Consider the following 24,016-nt stretch of genomic DNA (forward strand, 5'->3'; position numbering starts at 1 on the left):
ATTTGACATGCAAAACATCTTAACCTCAAACTGATAGTGATGGTGCTTTTTGTTGTAATGTTAGTCAGGTCGCTGCGGCCATTTAGGGCTGTTGTTTACATTCATCCTAAAACGGTAGTACTTCCGCGGGGTATTCCAAAAGGGGCGCGGCTACGGACTATTCCCGTAAATGTCTTCACATATCGCGAGAACAACAACGATGGCCAAGTGTAACGTTTGTTTTTCATTTGGATGAGGTAAACAACCATTTATTTTCTACCAATTAGTCTCGTTCTCTTCTGTTTAAATCTCCAATAGAATGTAGTCTGCACTGAAAGGAAGTTTTACTTATTTGAAGGTTCATTTTAGTTCATTCAACACTTCCACGTTAAATGTTACATCGAGACGTGTGTCCATTCAAGTGTTTTATCGAGATAAAGTAGTTTTGTGGAAGTGACATTCTGTATAATAAAAGGTTTCTTAAGGCGATCGTGAGACTGCTGGTGTGGCTGCCAGTTGCGCACATCAAGAACCAGAAGTCAGTCTCACCCTAGAAAAGGAAATGAGAAACTTGAGAAACGAGATTTTGTGTTTAAATGCTAAAATAACCATTAACTCCGACATATTATGCTTTCAGGTATCTAGGGTAGATACTTCATACCAATTTCTCTTAAAAAAAAAAGGGTATGTGTATCACATTAGTCATGTTTGTGGTCACATTTAGGCTAAGGAAACCTATGCTTAACACATTAAGTAAAAGTACAAGTTAAAACTAAAAATTTTATGGTTATTTACTTGGCAATAACAAAGTTATTTTCACAGATCATAACCAAAAATCAGTGATGGATGTGCAGTGAGGTTCATGGCTGGTCGTACTGACCCATGTGGAGCTTTTTTTAATGTAAATACAGGTTGCGCATTAAGAATGACAGCAAGAAAAATCACCTTTGTTTAAAAAATGTCTTCACATAGTATTCAAACACTCATTATTATTATTTTTATTAACTGGAAAACATTTGTGTTCTTACCTTTTATCTGTATATGAAGTACATGCAGCCTATTCTTCCACAGGAGAAGTTCTGATTATTGGTACAGAAGTCTGATCTAGGGGTGTATAATCGTCCATCTTGGCATCAAATTCATTCATTCATTCAGCATTTGACTTTCTGCTAGCCAGTTCTGTCACTCTACTAAAAAAGGTGACTTTTCCTCCACGGCAGTGACAAACACCTTCCAGCTCACGCACAGTATGCAGTAGTACCCTATGTACCTCTCAGATGGCATTTCTATGTATTTTATTGTCCCATTAACAACAATAATGATAGTACACTTGCATTAAAGACATTAAACGGGCTGAATATTCCTTCCTTCTTTGAGCAGAGCATATTAAATAGTTAAAAACAATTTTGTGTGTGTAAGAGAATCAAATCTGGAAAAGGACAAAACGTTTAATTCAATGACAACGCACATAGTCGTACGGCATCAGTGGCATGCCTGGACCTGTGGTTGACATAAGACTTCCTTTTCACATAGGAAACAATTGAAACACGCAGTCAAAGTCACAGGAAGTGCAAATAATTACTCTCTTTCCAAGTATTCCTTAAATGTATCATTAACTACACAAACTTTGTGTTTCTATTTACATTTCCAGACACAAGGGCACCAGGTTCAAATGGCTCTTCCAGCAGCAGGATGGCTTCTCTTGATATTGCTCGTCAACAGGCCAAATGACTTCGCTGCTGCAGGTTTGATAATATTGAGTGTTTTAATTCATTGCAGTGAGCCGTATGCCACTATATAGCTTAAATTTAAATCAACTAGTTAATATTAACGACATAAAGAATTAGGCTTTGTGCTGTCATTTGTGCTTTTCAAAGTGATCTGTGTTGATTTAGTTTGAAGCAAATGTCACATGAAGAAAGGTTGCAGTCTGCTGATTTCCTGTTTCCGGAAAGTTACTTGTCATGTGCTGCACCGATACAGGACAATACTGCTTCACCTTTGTGTACTGTGTTTGGATCCTATCATAGCGCATCAAATATAATCTAAAATGCCACTTATGGTAGTAGTAATTATATTGCATTGTCTTCCCAAAAAAGCAGACAGTGTGATCAATTTATTTGGACGACTTGTGTATATTTTATGTCAAAACTGTTGATTTCTGTAGAGTATCTTAGGATGTATTTGCTGGTGCTATAAGTGCCAGAATGCAGTGCAATGATTGGTGCGTTGTCCCACAGATGTCCCCTGCTTCTCTGCTGGCTGTAACCCCACTTGCGTGCTTTCACTTTTGACTTCCCAAATACCAAAAAACTACCTCACAACCCCAGAAAAAGTCGCTAGATTTGTCGCAAGTTGCTTTTCAGAAAATATGTTGTCAAGGGGGGTTGGAATGTTGCCAGATCTAGCGACAAAATCGCCAATTTAACAACACTGGTCCGTTATCAAGCTGGCATAACAACCATTACATAACAATATAACAATAACAACCATAACAATATCAGCAGTCATTAGAGACGAACAATATGCAGCGTTAACTACCTTGTCAATTATAATTAATTTGTCATTTTTTTACATTACTCTTTTTGTTTCACTGGGTCCTCAAGATCTCCTTTCCAAACCCAAGTGCCATATTCCACGTGAGAACAACAACTGCGGAGAACTACATATTCATTGTTTTTGGGATCATGCATCTGATCCTCAGGTCCCTGTAAATTATAGTCTCCACTGGAAGAAGGCGAATAGCGAGTAAGTTTGACATGACATTGATTATAAAACAAAAATGATCATATCTAGCTACTGGATCCCCATTTCTTTTGCTTCCAGAGAAGGTCATGTGACAACCGGGGCCACTTTGAGTGGCTGTATCAACCGTAAGGACTTTTCCATGAACAGTGAACTTCATGTTTGGGTCAAGGCGGAGAGTCAACGAGGTTCTGCAAAATCCCAAGAGGTTGTCTTCAACACAGGAAATATCAGTGAGTCTATTATTGAAGTTTTTTTTGAAGTTGATTGCATTTGCATGTATTTGGTGCTTGTCTTCTTGTAGTCAAGCCAGCCCCTCCTAAGATTACATGCAGCCAACAAGATCCATTGGAAATTTCCTGGAATTCCACCTGTAATGAGGCGCACCTCTCTCTGGGATCGTGTGATGTGCGATTTCGGACTGAAGCAGACAAAACTTGGTTTGAGGTACCTTTTGAAATTTAATGCAGGGGTGTCCAAACTGTTTGCACCAAGGGCCACATACTCATAGTCTGTAAAAAGGCAAGGTGTCCCAAAAACATTAACACAGAATGAATTTTCTGTTCTTCAAAGTTTAGTATGGCTGCCATTATTCACTTGAATGGTTTTAATCTGCAAATAACGATTTATCTACACACACACATACACACTACTGATCAAAATCTTAAGACCAGTTGAAAAATTGCAAGAATTGACATTTTGCACTTTTGGATCTTGAGGAGGTTCTAAGTAGAGCATCCAGATGCAAAAAGAAGAAATGGGACTGAGAAGCGTGAGAAAAAAATTGAGTCAGCAATTTATTGCAAAATAGGATGTTCATCAGCTGATCCAACGTCTAAATTGAAATAGAATATTCTAAAAAGGTCTCATTAATGAGTAGTTGCGTCATTCTTGTTAATCACATGAAAAATAGGTGTGGTTGATGCCCGAGGATGGTTCTGTGTCTTGACAGACAGCCAATGGGATCTTTTCAGGTCTTTCGCTTCACTTTTTTTGTTCCATAGCCCTCAGGATCTTTGAAGACGTTTCAAATGACTGTCTGCGTCTAAGCTTCGCAGCAATGGCGCGCACCGAGAGGCCTTGATTATCCAGCTCAACAGTCTGACTACATTCCAAGAGAGAAAGTTTTTTGCCTTTGCTATCAAGAGATCGTGACAGTGTGAAAAACCTGACAGACTATGACATTGAATCCACTTTTTGTCAAGATTTTTTGGCAAGAGTCTTGTGTGGACTTTTTCATTTATTCATTCATTTTCTACCGCTTATCTTCACGAGGATCGCGGGCGTGCATGAGCCTATCCCACCTGTCTTTGGACAAGAGGAGGGGTACACCCTGGACTGGTCACCAGTCAATCACAGGGCACATATAGACAAACAACCATTCACACCACACTCACATTTATACCATTCCTACAATTTTGGAGTCGCCAATTAACCTAGCATGTTTTGGGGATGTGGGAGGAAGCTGGAGAAAACCCGGGTAGAACATGAAAACTCCACACAGAGATGGCCGAGGGTGGAATCGAACTCAGGTCACTGTGTGACCTGCGCGCTAACCACTCACCCCCCGTGCAGCTGTGACGAATGCTTCTCACTCCAATTCTTCTTTTTGCATTTCTACTTAAGCCCCTTAAGATCCAGCAGTGAAAAATGGATCAGTTTCCAACTGATCTTGTGATTTTAAATGTGTAATCAGGAGTGTACTAATATATTTTTTTTGCTGTATTTTATGTTTTGTTGTTTGTTTAATTGGATTTCTACAATGTGACACGTGCCAATTAAAAAATGAGCCCCAGGTAGTAAATGGTGCACTGTGGACTCCCCCTGCTCCTCCTCCCCCACTGATTGTAACCTCAATCAACATGTTTTCTTTTTTAATATAGGAAGACATTGGCACACAAGTCAACTATGAGTTCAGTGATGCGGTCCAGCCTGGTGTCTTCTATGAATTTCAGGTTCGTTGTTCCTGTGCACCAGGATTGATGAGCGACTGGAGTGCAAGCCACAGAATAAGGAGCTCTGAGTCAGGTGACCCTTCTTTTTTGAGGCGGTTTGACGAAGAGGAAGGATCTACGGCTAATAAAATGTCACAATTTTAACATTTGGAGCGCAACTTGTTGTTTCAGCCCCCACTGGAGAGATGGATGTGTGGAAGGATTGCGGAGTGCCTGCCACTAATATTGATTGTGTTGTAACCTGGAAGGTAGATTTTTTTTTTAGACAACCCTAAATTTTCGAATTGTAACATTCAATGGTGTAGTCCAGCTATACCCAAAAGGATGAAAATGTGTCTATTTTTTCTGACAAATACATCACATGGTGGCACAACTCAAGTTCACACCTTTAGTAGACATCTTTACAGTCAGTCCAGGGCATGACCTAAATTTTTCACACACATATTTAGAGAGATTGGAGATGTATTTCTTATACACATACGTATGTCACAGTGTCCTCTTTTTCACCCCTTTTGTTTCACTGCAGAAGCTTCCCATATCTCAGGCCCGTGGTCACATCCTAGGATATGAAGTTATGCTGCTGTCCAACCATGGCACGGTTGTATTAGTCAATGTTTCCACAGCAGAGCCAAAGGGCAGATTGGTGTGTGATGAGATGCAGTGCTACCTCAACTCCTCTTTAAAGAGTGTATCATCAGTCAGTATATCAGCCTACAACGCCCAAGGAGCCACAGAGCCTTCTTACCTTGCCATCCCAATACAAGGTATGAACACGGTTCTCTGATACCTGATATCTGATACCAATTTGCTACTTGTAAAAGAGTGCCAGAACCCGTACTTAAAAAACAACATACAGATTTTGTCTAAAAATTAACAAACAAATAAACGATTTGAGCAGAATAGTACTTCATTAATTAATCCATTCATCCATTTTATATGCCACGTATACTCACTTGGATCATGGGGGTATGCTGGAGCCTATCCCAGCTGACTTTGGGTGAGAGGTGGGGTACACCCAGGACTGGTCGCCAGCCAATCACAGGGCACATATAGACAAACAACCATTCACACTCACATTCATACCTATGGACAATTTAGAGTCACCAATTAACCTAGCATGCATGTAACATAACAAGCAAACAAGCGGAAATCTCCTGACTGTATGGCCAGTATGCTACTTGGCTACCATGCAACTAAGTAATACCTAAATACTAAATACAACAAATTGTTGCGGTTATCACAGCAAAGCCAGCAAAGATACAGAATACAATGGATGTGCAAATATATGTATGTAATCAGGAAGTGTGGACAGCGACAGAGAAATTGAGGGCTGCTGTTGCTGTGCATCAAACACTGTCAGGATGCTACATTACTTGCATAACAGCACCTTCAAGCTTTTCACAGACAGCCGTGTCTGCATTAATTTAGCGCCAAAATGAGGCACCATCCACGCATCCCTTCAATCGGTTTGACTTGTACAGATTATCAAAAAAGTTGTGATTAATTTGAACATTGTGGAAAACCTTCCATGGTAGCTTGCAGCAGAAAATTTGGAGCCCTGTATAAAGGACAGGGCAAGATCCCACTAAATTGGCACATGGCATACAATAACAGAGATCTAGTTCAATCCTCAATATTCTGACTTCTCCTATATATTAAACTATCATCTTGTTTTACTTTATATTCTGTTTAGGTAAAGAGAGTAATGAACAAGCCATTGATGTCAGGATGAATATGGAGAACCTTAGCATCTCGTGGGACCTGCATTCTCATCTCCCTGACATCAACTCATTCAAGGAATACGTAGTGCAGTACAAACAAGCAGGGCGTCGTCTAGGCGAGGGATTTGCCTGGATGAGGGTGAACAATAGCCATGCTTTGGCAACATTTGGAGGTATGTGTTATTGGCATTGTTTTACATTAAATACATTAGTATTACAGAAAAGCAAACCATTTAACATCATCTTATATCTCCCTCTGTAGGTCATTTTGAAAAGTACATGCCTTACCAAGTGTCGCTGTTCAAAGTCACACACAATGGACAAAGCCAACATGTTTCGTCTGTTATTGAATATTCCCATCATGGAAGTGGGTACCTGTACATTAAATTCAAAATAAGAGATTTATGTATATAATAATGTTTTTTTATCTTGTATCCCCCCCAGCTCCCTTGAAAGTGCCTTCATTTAAAGTCAGTTCCATTGCTGACACGCATGTGACCTTGTCTTGGGAGCCTGGACCGCTGACCATCCAAAAGGGGCAGATCCTCTCCTACCAAATAGGTGTAGAAGGACAAATGGGTAAACAGCAACATTATTTGATTAACAAATTAAACTCAGGAAGTTGTAGCAAACTGCTCAGCCAGCATGAATGCAATTGATGAGTTTCACAGGACGGCTATGGTTTAACGCACATGAGTTTCACACCAACAATGCTACAACATTTTAAAGTGCATGCAAAGGTAGGTTAAGCTGCCGGATGCTGACCAGTCACAATATGGTAGAGCCCCGCTTTTTGTGAAAGTTACATTTTAAATTTAAATTTGCAATAAAAGTGATTGATGTAATTATTACATTACTCCTCAATATGCTTCATACATAGATTAAACACGTAAAATGGACATGTACCACGATTCATTCATTAATTCATTTTCTACCGCTTATCCTCACGAGGGTCGCAGGGGTATGCTGGAGCCTATCCCAGCTGTCTTCGGGCGAGAGGCGGGGTACACCCTGGAGTGGTCGCCAGCCAATCACAGTGCACATCTAGACAAACAACCATTCACACTCACATACCCGGAGAAATCCACATGCAAACTCCACACAGAGATGACCGAGGGTGGAATTGAACTCAGGTCTCCAAGCTGTGTGGCCTGCTTGCTAACCATTGTGCAGCCCTAGTCACCACTAATTCATGATAATTTAAGATGATCGATGAACCCATGGAATCAGAGTCACGGTGTAGAAGTTTCACACTTATGTCTCACGGCAACTATGTGGTTCAAGGGTTCAAGGACCACTGAACAGGCCTTTAATAATGGTATAACTATATTTGCTGTAACTATAAAAATATTCAATTTATTAGTATTGAATCCAACTTTGCGGAAATCCACTTTTTGCCAGTTAACTGCACAAAACTTGGGACAGCTACACTTCAAATAGAGCTACTGCAGTTTAGTGCAAACAACCTACATCTGGAGGTTACCTACAGCCACAGCTGTTAATGCCTATGATTTGCTGTTAATGCCAAGGATTTTTAACCTGCCACTAATTAGAGACCGGCTGCATGGAGTATGAAGTGGTTAGCGCGCAGGCCACACAGCTAGGAGACTAGAGTTCGATTCCACCCTTGGCCATCTCTGTGTGGAGTTTTCATGTTCTTGCATGCGTGGGTTTTCTCCGGGTACTCCGGTTTCCTGCCACATTCCAAAAACATGCTAGGTTAATTGGCGACTCCAAATTGTCCATAGGTATGTGAGTGTGAATGGTTGTTTGTCTATATGTGCCCTGTGATTGGCTGACGACCAGTCCAGGGTGTACCCCGCCTCTCGCCCGAAAACAGCTGGGATAGGCTCCAGCATGCCCGCAATTCTCGCAAGGAAAAGCGGTAGAAAATGAATGAATTAATAATTAGAGACCCCAGCGGTTACTTGCTTATGCAGACCATACACACCCAAGGATTATAGGAGACTTTATAGTGTTATTCAAATAATAACATTAATAGTTTGGTGTCCCTCAGTCAGCTTTATTTGAATGACTTGACCATATCACTTTCCTTACAGCAGTGTACAATGTGACACACTCACCCCAGGATACAAGTCAGACATTTGAGCTGCAGGATCTAAAGCCAGATCAGGAGTATGAAGTGTGGATCAAGGCTGTGACTAAAGCGGGTCCGGGACCCAACGTCATAGTGAAGTTCAAAACAAAACAACAAGAGCATCTTCATGCACAATGTACATATGGATTTTTTTTGTTAAAAGGTTGATGTCTCAGGTATGACACATCACTGACTGAGCTTTTGCTTTCTTTCACAGCGCACATATTAGCTCTCCTGCTCTTAGTGTGTCTTCTGGTCATATTAGGCTGTCTTTCCATTTCACTGAGGTGAGATATCTGTGCCTGATGTAAACTTTAAATATGATGGTTTCAACATCACTAATAAAACATACTTTCGTGTTAAGTTTTCACAGAAGAACAAGCAAAATGTGCGTGTGTTTAAATGAAAGAGTTCCAGATCCGCACAATAGCACCATCTTCAAAATGATGCAGTATCAGGTGAGTACACTTTACATTTTTTCATGGCATCATTATTCTAATAAAAATATATACGATGATCCCTGGAGATGACTGACCCTTTGGCTTGGATCTGCACCCCCATCTGTGAACCACATCCCACCATATCCTTTTTGGAAGTGGTGGCCATCCAGCGGTCTTGGTATGGCAAAGACTCCCACCCTGAAGCCCAAACAACTAAACCGCCACTTAGCTCAGGGCAGCGTGATCAGACACACAGATGTGCCAGAGAAGAGTACAAAAAAATGGTTGACTCTGATGAGGAAAAGGGCATGAGTGGGGTGGTGGACACGGAGGATTCTTGGAATTCAGAAGAAGAAGAAGAAGGTTTTGCATCAGGTTACGAAAAGCACTTCATGCCAACCTCTGTGGATATACTGGAAGTTTGACGAAAGGTATTTGTAGATTAAAGTGACTATAGTTTTACAATACAATATCTACTTTGGACATACAATTAGAGGTGAGGGGCTGGATCCAAAAGATTGTATAAAGCAGGGATTGTCAACATTTCATATACTGTATTTACTGGCAGTAGCTATTTACAGTCAGGACATTATATTATCTATGTCTCATATACAATGCTGTGAAAAAGTGCCCCCCCCCTTCCTGGTTTCTTTTTTTTTTGCACGTTTGTCACACTTAATTGCTTCAGATCATCAAACAAATTTAAATATTAGTCGATGACCGCACAACCGAACACAAAACCCACATGGCCCTGTGTTTGCCCCCTAAGCCTAATAACTGGATGGGCCACCCTTCAAGTGTTTGCGAGAACTTGCAATAATTCTCTTACAGCGCTGTGGAGGAATTTTGGCCCACTCGTTTTTGCAGAATTGTTGTAATTCAGCCACATTGGAGGGTTTTCCAGCATGAATGGCCTTTTAAGGTCATGCCACAGCATCTTCAGATCTGGACTTTGACGAGGCCACTCCAAATTGTGTTTTGGATCATTGTCCTGCTGCAGAACCCAAGTTTCAGCTTGAGGTCACCAACAGATGGCCGGACATTCTCCTGCAGGATTTTTTTGGTTGATTGCAGAATTCATGCCTCCGTTTATCACAGCAAGTCTTCCAGGTCCTGAAGCAGCAAAACAGCCCCAGAACATCGCACTACCACTGCCATATTTTACTGCTGGTTTAGATGTTGGTGGCGTCAGTCACTTTTTCACATAGGGCCATGTAGGTTTGGATTTTTTTCTCCACATTGAAGTGGAGAAACATGCAAAAAAAATAAGAACTCAGGAAGGGGCCAACCACTTTTTTCACACCACTGTACAAAAAAGTGTTGTTATAATAAGGTCAAATGTTTTCCATGTCATAAACTGTCAACTTTTTTACAATTGTATTTTAACTCACTGTGAATATAGACATAATGGGTGACTGTTTGTTGAACCCAGTGAATCAAAGTGTTCACATTTAATGGTCTACTCAATGTGCAGGCCAGTTTATCTCATGAATTTAAAAAAATATTTCCATGTTTCTTTTTTGTTAGCATAAAGATCCATTTCAAAGCTGTATAGCTGCTTGATGAAAGAACCAATAACTGATGAAAATGTTACTGGAATTATGTTTTATACTGTTAAATTGTATGGATGTGGAATGTTCTAACGGTTGCACATGATAATCAATGTAAAATGTAGTGTTGTCTGTTGAATACATAATGAACCATCATGAATAAATGAAAAATGCAGTGTTTAAGATTGTAGGTTTGTGAATGTTTTTTTTAATTATGTCATGAGCGGTTATTTCTCACAATTTGAAACTTTGGCATCCATCCATGTAGTATTTTCTATGCTGCTTATCCTCACTAGGGCCGTGGGTATGCTGGAGTTTACTCCTGCTGACTTTGGCCGAGAGGTGGGCTCCACCCTGGACTGGTCTCCAGCCAATCACAGGGCACATATAGACAAACAACCATTCACACTCATGTTCATAACTATTGACAAATTGGTGTCACCAGTTAACCTAGCATGTTTTTGGAATGTGGGCGGAAACCGGAGTACCTGGAAAAAACCCACGCATAAATGGAGAGAACATGCAAACTCCACACAGAGATGCCCAAGCGGATAATTGAACACGGGTCTCTTCCCAATCTCCTGGCTGTGTGGCCAACATGCGGCCCAGAAACTTTCCCATTCTTGCAAAAGAATTGTTTTATATGGACTGCTGTGAAAATCTTTGGAGAATCATGTATACACAAGAATAAATTACTAAAAGCAAAACCTTGATTAAAATCTGATTAATTTCACAATGATATAAAAAACAAAAAACCTGATGGAGGGGCCCGAACAATGCAATCTTGACCTTCCGTGCCCACTATTTATCATGCAACTTTTTTCCTTTAACTAAATTCCTTTTTTGTTATCACTCTACCATGTATTTTTTCTATTCCTTTCATGCAGAATATATTATTTGACATTTGTATTGGAAAGTATTCACACTGTTGTAAACAAAAAACACAACATACCTATCGTCAAGTGGCGACATCACATACGTAATCCCGCGAGATAAATCAAATGTGCATAACGGAAGCTGCCAGGGGCCAGTTTCCACTGTGCTGGTTTGAACAAGAACCGCTACGAGGGACGACAAGGCAGGAGAGCGGCCCAGCATTCAATTTTCCAACGTTAAAGGCAATATTGTACGTATTGTAAAGTATATGTTGTTAAATTTAACACACGGTAAATTTTATAGGTTGTGTTATTGTGTGAGGTGTGTATTAATGTTGTCATTTTTTCTTTGATTAGCATTAGCTCCCGTAGTAGCATTAGCAGCTAGCACCACCTTGCGAAACGTGTTCAACAAGTTTGTGATCATTGTTCGCTGACATCACTGCTTTGCTTGCGTTTGGTAACCCCATTAGAGGTTGTTATCCACCAAGAGACTTATATGTAGGTGTTTTTGTTGTTGTTGGTGTTGTAAATGTCTATAGTATGTGCCGGTCACATGTGACCACCATGCTTTAAAGTTCGAGCAGGCCCAAACTAGAAGGGCAACCGCGTAAACTGTGCGTAGCAACATCTAGGTGTTGCTTATCAACCACAATACCGTATTTGTTCATTGCGGTTATCGTGCGGGTAGGTTTGTCTATTTTATTTACATTAAACTTCGATAACTTATAGAGCTGGACATGCAAACGCCGTTGCCCCAAGTTAGCTGTCCAAAGTTAGCCTCACCGCTAAGCGCGACCACCACGCAAAGCATTAACACACATATCCATGCGTTTTAAACAATTGGATCTATTTTTATGTGTATACCTATTCGCACATTTACATTTAATTCGGTTAAATACATCGACCGTGTGGCGTTGGGGGTAGGGGAAGGATTAACTTGGAAGGATTAAGCCGGGGTCATAGATTTTAACCGCCCGTGTTGTTGTCCTCGTTTGCGGCCTCCGGTCTGCTCCCAGCGGGACTTTACATGCATCCTACAGTAGCCTGAGATGGCTCGCAGTTAAGATTCCACTGTTACTTATTTACAATCCTTGCAAGTCTTTCTTACTTTTACTTTCTCTATTTGTGGCCTCTCTGGAGTTGATGCATCAAATCAAACTGACTCACTGATGGTCATTTGTATTCATACTGTCTGATCCAGAGACCAACATTTTGCGTTCAGGTATAAGATGACAAAAGAGGTGGTTGAAAAATGTGCTTAATGGATGTTGTGTCCACAGGATGGAGTGGCAGCCAGATGAGCAGGGACTTCAGCAGGTCCTCCAGCTGCTAAAGGACTCTCAGTCGCCTGACACAGCAACACAGAGAGCCGTCCAACAAGTATCCTAACATTGAGCTCTGAATCTTCGCAGTCTTTTCAAAGATTTGTTCAGTTCAACAGCACATCAATCAGTCAATGCTAATTGCATTATGTGGGTGTTGTGCATATGTTGGAAATGCTGGGTGATTATATGTAACATAATGGACCTCAAATACTGGTGTGCTTGCTGTTGCTCCAAATTAAATTGTCCTCAGCCAGCATCCTAGAAACTTGAACAACTGAACCAGTTCCCAGACTTCAACAACTATCTCATCTTTGTCCTTACAAGACTCAAAACGGAAGGTAAGCAGACAGCCGCAGGTATTGTTCCTGTTTTGTATCCAACTTTACTCTTAGCCCTTAGGGTGCCAGAGTACAGACTACAAATTAGAAATATCAGTATGACACAATATTTGTAATGGGAGTTTAATGTATTCATTTAATATTACAATGTCACCTGGTTCGGAATTTGTCAAATACCATCTCATCAAAATGTCTGATCTCATAAAATCTGCTGATCTGATCTGCTTGTGATACGCTTCCTTCCAGCCATCACCATCACGTAAAGCTTTATTTTGAACAACACTACTACCTCAATGGCTATTATATACTGCTATTACTACATGGATAGATATAAAGTATCTATTATGACACTCCCACAGATACCACCGCTATGCATTACATTCCTGTTATTCACCTCACAATTAGCAGAGTTTGACAACGCACCATGTCTCCTCCTCCAACCCCAAACATGGTGAAGCAAAGCATCAGCGAAAGTAAATGCTGCTCGTCGACTGATAAGACTCGCTGCTGCTAGTACAGGGTAGTTGAAAGTGTATTCACTCCTACACCAGGGATCTTTAATTAAAATTGAGTAAGGGCTGCTTATGCAGGTTTTTTGCCACAGCAAAGTTCTGGGCCTTATTTAGTCTTTTTAAATTTGATTTAAATCATATGAATATCAATTGTAATGAAACCCTGCACATCACCCTAAAACCAATGTGGAAGCATTACATTTTTCCGTCAATGCGTAATCTCATGAACGCTACACAGCTCCAAGCCTTTTTACTTGGGGTTGCTCTTGTACAAGACAAAGAGCGCTCTTAAAAGGCACTCTGCCACCTTGTGGCCGTTTTGTTGAACTTATATTTTGCTGAAACTGTTACTGAACGGGAAAGGGTGCAAACAATTTTTTTTTCTGATTTAAGGCGTATGATCTTTCTTTTGGTGTATATACCAGGTTTATATAGCACTGGACAATGTTGAGTCTCTTGAAAAATCAGTCAATCATCAGAAATGGCGGGACAGTGGCTGGGATTGAATGAGTTAATCTGTTATCAGTGTTGGATGATTTCACTCATAGATGACCAGTGTCTGAATTGGCAGCATCAAACCCTGATGGGTGGATCCCTGCTGAAAACGTAATCATACAAAAACTAGGACATAGGAAAAACGAGGTTCCACGGCACTTCCATTCTGTCATCTACATTAATAAAAACCACTCCTACTTTCCAGATGAGCCAACTCGCTCCCTTAGTGGTCTGATCCTGAAGAACAATGTTAAGGCCCATTACCAGAACTTCCCGCCAACGGTCGCGGACTTCATCAAGCATGAATGTGTCAACAACATTGGCGACCCCTCGCCACTCATCCGTGCCACTATTGGTGGGTTCCTGGTTAATCATCTCTATCTCCTTTACACTAATGCTTTGGAGGTGATGCATAAAAATATCTTGATTTTCTTATGAAAGTGTTTGTATTCATACTGTCTGATCCAGAGCTGCTTACAGCAAAGCATGAATAGACTCATCCCTTCCTGCTTTTCAATGTAATGAAGTCTGTCTTGTCATTTAGGCATCCTCATTACAACTATTTCATCCAAGGGAGAGCTGCAGTCATGGCCTGAGCTGCTGCCTCAGCTATGCAACCTTCTCAACTCTGAAGACTACAACACATGTGAGGTACATATGTCACATTATTCTTACTCAATGCTGCTCCAAACGGATATGACAAAATCATGCCATATTATTCATGCTATACACACTTTTGTGTGCAAAGCAATATAAAACTTCTGTTTGAAACTTTAACAAAGTTGCATGTACAGTGGAACCTTAAAGGTAAAAACACAATCCATTGGTCAGTTCCGGGGAGTCAAACTGTCCCCGTCATAGATGTTTTACAAGTAAAATCGCTTCACGTAAGACAAAACTGAGTATATGTTGTTTTAATGTCATGCTGAGCAGCAAGGCCAGATGTCCATACTTCAGGTGTGCCACAAGATCTCACTACGACTCGTGACTCATTACGAAAACTAATATCTCATGGGCATTAGGACTGGGACGGGAATACAGAAATTAATAAATCACACAAATTAAAATAAATGGAGAATATTGCCATGTACATTTGTTTTTGTTTTCTTCGTCTCTCGTCTCCAAACAGGCAGGAAGAGGGTTTAATCGGTGCATTGGTGTATTGTCTCATGATGCCTATGTTGGGTTCTCTGGTTATCATCACTTTGCCTTTCTTGCCATCACTGGTACCCTGATATGGAGGTGTCACAAAAAGGCAAAAAAGAGAAAAACTCGCCTTTTAGGTCACTGGTGATTTATTTTCAATTGTGTGTGACCTTTTGAGGCATGTCTCTTACCCCCTGAAAAATTGTATTCTTACATTTTTGAGGTTCCACTGTATACATGTCTGAAACTCCTGTGTAGATGAGTGTTGCTCATTTATTTTTTGACAACAATCTTCTCACGCAACTTTGTTCTCTCCTCTGTGTCCCTGTATGTTTGCGTTTGATTTGACAGCCTCTCTGTGTGTGTCCGTGTCTCAGGGCTCGTTTGGAGCACTGCAGAAGATTTGTGAGGACTCGTCCGAGCTGCTGGACAGCGACGCTCTCAACAGGCCTCTCAATATCATGATACCCAAATTCCTTCAGTTCTTCAAGCACTGCAACCCAAAAATTAGGTACAAGGCGGGAGGACATTCCCTCTTGTTGGTTTGTGGTATACACGATACAGTGCGTTAGAGTATAACTGACTTGTCTTGCTTTTTCTGCATGCCAAAATACATGAAGGTTACGAAAAGCGAATAAACCCGCCTGTTAAGTTTCATGCAATAATTTTAATTTGTAAATTCTTCTCACTGATAATTACTTTGTATACACTTTTCATTTGTTTTGATTCATTGTCTGGTCCCTTTTGCAGGTCCCATGCTATAGCCTGCGTGAACCAATTCATCATTGGCAGAGCCCAGGCACTAATGGAGAACATTGACACCTTTGTAGAGGTTTGTTGGGATACTAGAGCAAGTCAGACCGAGTTGCCACATTAGTTGCCCATACGTTTAGTTGCCCCCCTCTGATGCCTATGTTCACCCTATCTAGAGCCTCTTTGTGCTGGCGGCAGACGAGGACTCTGAAGTCCGAAAGAATGTTTGCCGGGCTCTGGTCATGCTTCTGGAGGTCCGCATTGACCGGCTCATCCCCCACATGCACAGCATCATCCAGGTGAGTGCTGAGTCATGTGGACCGCAAACACCCTTTTCCACATTTCTCTCCTGGACATGATGACAAACCCAGCTCATTGATTCACAATGATAGTTTAAGTTCCTAAACTTCTGATCCAAATGTGCTCCAACTCTGCTTAAGATGAATTTTTTTTTGTCCTAAAGTCACTGGTGTGTTTGTCTCATCCCTTTGCAGTATATGCTGCAGCGGACCCAGGACCCAGATGAGAATGTAGCTCTAGAAGCCTGTGAATTTTGGTTGACTCTTGCAGAGCAGCCCATTTGCAAGGAGATGCTGTCAGGCCACCTGGTGCAGTGAGTAGATATTTTTATGTATCGCTAATATTGTTGCAATGGCCTGTGTTGACTGGATCCTTTCCTAAAACTGTTATGCTTCCCTTCCTGTGCCTCATTAGACTGATCCCTATCTTGGTAAATGGGATGAAGTATTCAGAGATAGACATCATACTGTTGAAGGTGAGGGTTGCCATTTCTTGTTCTGCGACAGTACGGTAAAATATCACACATTGCTCACGAGTGTTTGCATCGGGACAGGGAGATGTGGAGGAAGATGAGGCGGTACCCGACAGTGATCAGGACATCAAGCCTCGTTTCCATAAGTCACGTACTGTGACCTTGCAGCACGAAGGTTTAGAGGGAGGCGACAGCGAGGACATCGAAGATGATGACGATGATGACGACGACACATTGTCTGACTGGAACTTGCGTACGTAAAACCCACCATCAGTCTTGTTAGTTCAATTTGAAAGAGTAAAAAATGAATCACAACACTCTGCATTATTGAAACTTTTTTTTTACAGAACTGCCAGGATTTTGCTGTGTTGCGATATCACTAATTGTTGCAAATTATGACCTCTCAACTTTGTCTAATCCCCATAACTTCCCCGCACATTTTGGCCAGTCGAATCTGTCCCAGTGTAGCGCTTAAATGCACACGTCTGTGTCTGATGTCTCTGCATCGCCCACCCATGTCCTCACTTCCTTATTTACACTAATAGATATGCCAGTGTGATAATCTCCTAACCTTGATTTGTTTACATAGTGTAGTTGTCAGCATAAATTAAGTGTGATAGTTTGTCATTTTTTTTCCCCTCAAATGAAGGATGAGATCTTTTTTTTTTTTTCCTTTTCCATTTAGGATTACAGGTGTTTTGTTGAGCACATTTTTGTGACATGTTCTTTTCCATCCATCCATTGTCTATGCCGCTTATCCTCACTAGGGTCACGGATATGCTGGAGCCTATCACAGCTGGGGTACACCCTGGACTGGTCGCCAGCCAATCACAAGGAACATGAAGACAACCATTCACGCTCACATTCATACCTATGGACAATTTAGAGTCATCAATTAGCCTAACCTGCATGTTTTTGGAATGTGGGCGGAACCCAGAGTACCCAGAAAAAGCCCACACATGCACAGGGAAAACATGCAAACTCCACAAGCGGAGATTCAAATCCCGGTCTCCTGACTGTGGCCTACATGCTAACCATTCGTCCTCCGTGCGGCACTCTTTTGTGTTTAGTTTCTTTTATTTCAGAGAATACTGATTAGTTGTTGTTTTTTTTTTTTAGGAAAGTGTTCAGCAGCAGCACTGGACGTACTTGCCAATGTATTTCGTGATGAGCTGTTGCCCCACCTGCTGCCACTGCTGAAAGGCTTGCTCTTTCATCCTGACTGGGTTGTCAAAGAGTCCGGCATCCTTGTATTGGGGGCGATTGCTGAGGGTAAGATTTATCATTGATTGCAAATGATCTCCAAAGGAAAACCCCCAATACATTTTAAAATGTGATTTCTTTGTGCCTCAGGCTGCATGCAAGGCATGGTCCCATACCTGCCAGAACTCATCCCGCACCTCATCCAATGTCTGTGTGACAAGAAGGCCCTAGTGCGCTCTATTGCCTGCTGGACCCTTAGTCGTTATGCACATTGGGTGGTCTCCCAGCCGCCTGACTCCTACCTCAAGCCCCTCATGACAGAGCTTCTCAAGCGCATTCTGGATGGCAACAAAAGGGTGCAAGAGGCCGCCTGCAGGTGAGCAGCACCACCTGATCTTATGTGGAAATTAAACACCCGGCTCATTGAATAACTATGATACATGTTTTTCTGATCCACGTCATTCATTGACTGGTAGAGTCGTGTATGTGCCTTTTTTAGATTAGATTAGTCATGTTGTTGTTGTCCGCCATCTTTGTTTTCACCATAGTGCATTTGCCACCTTGGAGGAGGAGGCGTGCACAGAGCTTGTACCATATTTGAGCTTCATCTTGGACACTCTGGTGTTTGCCTTTGGAAAATACCAGCACAAGAACCTCCTCATCCTCTACGATGCCATTGGAACTCTGGCGGACTCAGTGGGTCACCACCTGAATCAACCTGTAAGAGCATGTGATTACATTCTTGAAGTTACACTTTTGTTGCGGTGTGGCTTGTCGATGGCTCTCATTTAATCTAGAAAAATGCAAACGTTCAAATTGTACTCTTGTTTCTCAGGAGTACATTCAGAAGTTGATGCCCCCTCTTATTGCAAAGTGGAATGAGCTCAAGGATGAAGACAAGGATCTATTTCCTCTTTTGGAGGTAAATGTCTAATTTTCCTACAAATGTGGTCCATATGACTTATGAAATGATCTTATTTTGAAAGACAGACCTCTGGCATTGTCTGCATACAAATATGCTTCATATGTCTCTTCAGTGTCTATCGTCAGTCGCCACTGCACTGCAGAGTGGGTTCCTGCCTTACTGTGAGCCAGTCTACCAGCGCTGTGTCACGCTAGTCCAGAAGACTTTAGCTCAGGCCATGGTGAGGGATCAAATACATGCATTTTTTTAAGTGTTCATTGTGACAGAGATTCTGAATCATCTTTGCAGATGTACAGCCAGCATCCAGACCAGTATGAGGCTCCTGACAAGGATTTTATGATTGTGGCCCTGGACCTGCTCAGTGGCCTGGCTGAGGGTTTGGGCGTCCATGTGGAGCAGCTTGTTGCCCGCTCAAACATCATGACGCTCCTTTTCCAGTGCATGCAGGTAGGGAGTGAATGTTAACGCACAAGTCGAACAATGTCGTTTTGAAGTTCTCTAATAAGACATCTCGCTGTGTTGCAGGACACTATGCCCGAAGTGAGGCAAAGCTCCTTCGCTCTCTTGGGAGATTTAACAAAGGTCTGCTTCCTCCATGTTAAGCCGTGCATTGGTGAGTGTTCTGCACGATTGGCCTTTACTCCGCTGTAATGTCTTTTGTCATTAATTATCCAACTACTTTACAATCGCTGCACCTCGGTTTATAACCAATGTGGTTTCTGTGTCTTTTCTCCAGCTGAGTTCATGCCCATCCTGGGCCTCAATCTGAACCCAGAGTTTATCTCTGTTTGTAACAATGCCACGTGGGCCATTGGGGAAATTGCCATGCAAATGGGTGAGTAGATATAGACTGTCCCTCTTTACGCAAAGCAAGATCTCACAATATCTGGACATGATGAAAAATCCAGCTCAATGACAAACGGTGATATACTTTGTTCCCATAATATTTTTCTGATCCAGATATTGCAGACCTCTGCTGCAGATTTTTCAATTTGCACTTGTACAACAGTCAAGCACGATAACACGAGTTTCTGTTGGAATTTGCATAATCATATTTGGATTGTACTGTGTGTTCCTTTAGGTGCAGAGATGCAGCCTTATGTAGGAGTGGTTTTGTCGCATTTGGTGGAGATCATCAATAGACCCAACACACCCAAGACTCTGTTGGAAAACACAGGTACATAATTGTCACACAGGTATGTCATTAAGTAAGACGTATTCTTGTAAATGTTTTTCCTTCTATGTGCAGCCATTACAATAGGCAGACTGGGTTACGTATGTCCTCAGGAAGTGGCACCACAGCTTCAACATTTCATTAGGCCATGGTGAGTCACACATCCTGGTCTTTTCCACTTCAACGTAAGAAAAGGATGTATAGTTGGAAATGGTTTTGGATTCATACTTGATCCAGCCACTGCAGATTTTATGCGGGTAACTCGTCAGTTATTTTGGGCTCACATTCATGCTTTTTCAGCTCTCCATGTTTTTTTTTCCGCCTCCCCCTTTTTATAGATTCATGGGTCTTCCACATGGACAATGACCTAAGCATATTGTCAAAGTTTTGATTAATTGATTCAATGATAAACATGTCTGGGAAAAGTATGGAATTCTGAAATCCATAGGAACCCTGTGTTTTCTACTACACCAGAAGATAGCTAGTCAAAGAGAAGAATTGTAGTTGTTCACACTCTGGAAAAGGCTGCCCATTGCGTTGTCGTGGAGACTTGGAACGTTAAGAGCCTGCCCTCAGCTGGAGCGCTATAAATGAAGGGCACATCGTCTGTCTGTGTGTGTTTGGTTGCAGATCCATAAACGGCAAATTTATTGTCTTATCAGGTGCACATCGCTGAGGAACATCAGGGATAACGAAGAGAAAGATTCAGCCTTTCGCGGAATCTGCGTGATGATCGGAGTCAACCCAGCTGGTGTTGTGCAGGTAAGCTGAATTGCTCGCTTTGCGAAAGTCACTGTGGAGAGATGTTTGAGGTGATTCCTGAAGAGTTTTGATAAATATCCAGAGTGGTTTCTCTGCAGGACTTCATTTTCTTTTGTGATGCTGTGGCGTCCTGGGTCAGCCCTAAAGATGACCTGAGAGACATGTTTTATAAGGTGAGTGGCTCCTCAGATGCTTATTCCATGCTAATTTTAATATGGTCTGCCCATACTGTGATGATCATTTCAAAGACATTCGAAATCTGACAACACTATGCGGATGCTGGTTGAGTCTGAGATGTGTGCTGGAGCTGTCTTACTTGGCTACACACTTGTGTTCCCACCAACTAGACTACATTGACGTACGTTTTCTGTTAGATTCTGCATGGCTTCAAGGACCAGGTCGGCCAAGAGAACTGGCAGCAGTTTTCCGAGCAGTTCCCTCCATTGTTGAAGGAGCGCCTGTCAGCATGCTATGGCGTCTAGCACAAGTCCACAGCGGACCTGTTCGGTATGTTGGCGAATTGTCTTGCGTTCACTTCAGTCTTGTTCTTTTGGAGATGATGACAAACCCAGCTCATTGACAATGCAATGAAAAATATTTGTTCCAACCATTTCCTGATCCAAATATTACATGACATTGGCCGCCCATGTTGATTCCAGCTCGAAAGGTATTGCTAATTTGTTTGTTTTCCATTTTTGTTTGTTCTGCAGGTTACCATAGGGGAGGGTGACTGGGGAACCCATTGCACTGCCCAGCATAGCGGGAGGAACCACGTAGAGGCAATGTGACGGGCCTCAACTTGGCAGAGGGTCTTCTTCTCCCCCCCTTTCCCTGTGCCCTGTGTCTCTGTGAGGGAGGGTGGGAGGAGGGAGGGTAAACTTAGGGATATACGTATACCTCTTGGATTCATAATGCCTCGCACAAATCCAACACACTCAAAAGTGACTTTCACCAAAAGCACCGCAGGGATTCTAGTTGGGTGGGGGCTGGCTTCGACCTCTCCCTTCTGCAGTCAGATTACTTCCAGGTAGCTGGCGGGGGGGGGTGCGCCGGATAGGTACATTAAAATGAATTATCTGAACCAGCATAGGGTGCCATAGTCCCAAATCTCACAATGCACATAGTCAAATGTATGGACAGACTCGCATACATCAGTGTTTAAAAACGGCTAATGTGACTTTACTCTTACAAGTCACCTCTTGGCTTTTGCCAGAGGCTAAACAAAACAGTGATGCTTTTACTATGTAATAATGCAGGAAAATGTGCACAGATATTTGCACCTTTTTACAGGAAATAATGCATAAACCTCTTTGGAGTGCATCCACTTTTGGGCTTTTCCTCATTGTTGTACATTGATGCTGAGTTATGATCAGATCGCTTCTTATAAAGTGATGCATGTTAGAGAAGAATTCCTGATTGTTATATCATCGCAATAGAGAGGCTGCCGAAACACAAAGCAATCGGCTGCTTATGTTTTACAAACTCCTCTTATTGTTCAGCAAAGATTGTGCAAGTAACACCGATAGGTAGATGAATACTTCATTAATTACAGATAAGCTGAAATGCTGTAGGCAGGTTGAAGATTCTTTTGCTGCATTTTCCTAAAAGAGCTTTCAAACCACATGTAATAAGAGAGAAGCTGTCAATAATATCTAGGTTCTTACTAATTATAAATGCACTTTTTTCATTTGTAAGAAATGTATTTCCAACAATATATTGATCTTGAGGGTTGTTTTTTCCAGATAAGGGATTCTTGACCTATCAGTGGACTGTTTAAAGGTAATGTTAAGCAATGACTAGGTAATACTTGAGGCTTCTTAACAAAGTAATAATTTAGCTTGTGCTAAAATGAAGCTCGAAGAGGAGACTATTTCAGTATTTTGCATACATGTTCCGGTGCAGCTTTGTTTTTTCTCTATTTTTTTAGGCTGTTATTACAGTAATGTTGTAAACCTTGCATGCAACCTTCCAATGAGTGTTATTCCTTTTTAAGACATTTTATAATGTGTCCCTTTTTGGAGGGACTTTGACAGCTTTGTCAATGGCAATATGACTTCACGCTGGACTAAATGGGCTAGTGCTCCAGCTTCTGATCAAAACTAGTGACCTGTTTTCACCCCCACCTGTTGACACTGTGTAGCTTATACCTGGGAAATACACTGATCCAAATCGTTGTGCCGACACTGGATAGCTGGAGAGCACAAACTCTATCCGGTGTCGAGCCATTGTCCATAATGGACGAGCGTATCTGAAGCGTGGGTATGGATGTGAGCCTGTAGTTGTGTCACTACGAAGGTGTATGTGTACGCATGCAAGTAATGCTTAGATGTTTTGCACTAGCCCACACCCTTAGGTTATGCGCCGGGCATAGTTGTGTGGAAAGAATGGCTGTATGAACGTGAGGGGCCACTGCCAATATCAACAAAAGGGTGTTTAAAGCTTCTAATAGGAAAATACAAATCCCATCATAACATGTTCCTGAGTATTGGCTAACTTTGAATTTAGTCTTATAAGTTAAGCATTTTTCCTACCATGTTGAAAATTAACGTTTGTAGCACAATTGAATTGCCTCATTTTTTTTTTTAAAGCTGCTAAAAGATAATGACTAATGACATCACTTGTTTGCTAGGTGAGCAGAAGGTAAAAATATTTTTATTTTTTTATTTTGATGCTTTTAACTTATTTTTGTTTATTTTTACTTTTTTGTGCAATCTATGCGCAAATGTTTTTTTGGACTTTAAAAGTTTTTTGTTATTCTTTTTATTTAAAGAAAATAATCATTTTAGAGTGGACCATTTGAATTGCATCAAATGATCACATTTGGATGTGGTGGTTGACTGAAGGAGTCTGCTTGGTGCATACCTTTTTTTTTTTTAAGGGGAAAAAGTAATCGATTCATTCATTCGCTGTATCAATCTGATATCAAGGCTGGCGAGTGGATTTCATCTGCCCTTTATTGCTTAACTGTGGTGCAAGGTGGGTTATCTGATGTAGTAATTTTGTTGAAGGGGGAAAATAAAAGTTGTTTTCTATCAGTTTGACTGCGTGTTTAACTGCATCACAAACGGTCTCGTCAATGTCTCAGAATTTTGTGCATGTTCTAATTTATATATCTTTAGTCCATGCACTATGTATAGGTCAAGTATAGTACATGTGATTAGTGAAAAGGGACCCGATATGTTCATTTTTAGCACAGTTTTCTCCATTAAGTCAGAAGTCTTAATTGGAGGGATGGATTAAACGCA

General features: G+C 41.4%; 2 protein-coding genes across 5 annotated transcripts; both read left to right on the forward strand.

Annotated features, from left to right (window-relative positions):
- Nucleotides 1–156: 156 nt before the first annotated feature.
- Nucleotides 157–10,664, forward strand: LOC131103298 (interleukin-6 receptor subunit beta). Of its 4 annotated transcripts, none has more exons than XM_078797022.1 (15): nucleotides 157–236; nucleotides 1,631–1,724; nucleotides 2,586–2,727; nucleotides 2,806–2,957; nucleotides 3,029–3,171; nucleotides 4,608–4,752; nucleotides 4,851–4,927; nucleotides 5,206–5,443; nucleotides 6,373–6,573; nucleotides 6,663–6,767; nucleotides 6,845–6,979; nucleotides 8,461–8,634; nucleotides 8,716–8,785; nucleotides 8,863–8,956; nucleotides 9,095–10,664. In XM_078797022.1, the coding sequence occupies exons 2-15, from the start codon at nucleotides 1,652–1,654 to the stop codon at nucleotides 9,248–9,250; spliced, it is 1,905 nt and encodes a 634-aa protein (XP_078653148.1). In that variant the 5' UTR covers nucleotides 157–236; nucleotides 1,631–1,651; the 3' UTR covers nucleotides 9,251–10,664. The 4 variants fall into 4 exon arrangements, with proteins under 4 accessions (XP_078653148.1, XP_057905421.2, XP_078653147.1 ...); XM_058049438.2 differs by having other exon boundaries at nucleotides 8,464–8,634; nucleotides 9,025–10,664; XM_058049437.2 differs by having other exon boundaries at nucleotides 198–236; nucleotides 9,025–10,664.
- Nucleotides 10,665–11,455: 791 nt separating this feature from the next.
- LOC131103297 (transportin-2-like) lies at nucleotides 11,456–23,358 on the forward strand. Its single transcript, XM_058049434.2, has 25 exons — nucleotides 11,456–11,614; nucleotides 12,647–12,746; nucleotides 12,954–13,029; nucleotides 14,242–14,391; nucleotides 14,581–14,687; nucleotides 15,560–15,693; nucleotides 15,933–16,014; nucleotides 16,112–16,234; nucleotides 16,430–16,548; nucleotides 16,650–16,710; nucleotides 16,789–16,960; nucleotides 17,827–17,979; nucleotides 18,061–18,286; nucleotides 18,459–18,630; nucleotides 18,746–18,832; nucleotides 18,948–19,055; nucleotides 19,124–19,282; nucleotides 19,361–19,448; nucleotides 19,572–19,670; nucleotides 19,917–20,012; nucleotides 20,085–20,160; nucleotides 20,672–20,771; nucleotides 20,870–20,944; nucleotides 21,146–21,278; nucleotides 21,482–23,358. The coding sequence occupies exons 1-24, from the start codon at nucleotides 11,490–11,492 to the stop codon at nucleotides 21,251–21,253; spliced, it is 2,796 nt and encodes a 931-aa protein (XP_057905417.1). The 5' UTR covers nucleotides 11,456–11,489; the 3' UTR covers nucleotides 21,254–21,278; nucleotides 21,482–23,358.
- Nucleotides 23,359–24,016: the final 658 nt, after the last annotated feature.

The sequence above is a fragment of the Doryrhamphus excisus genome, linkage group LG16, assembly GCF_037039965.1.
Source record: "Doryrhamphus excisus strain RoL-2023G ecotype Guam linkage group LG16, RoL_Dexc_Guam_v1.1, whole genome shotgun sequence".
NCBI lineage: Eukaryota > Metazoa > Chordata > Actinopteri > Syngnathiformes > Syngnathidae > Doryrhamphus > Doryrhamphus excisus.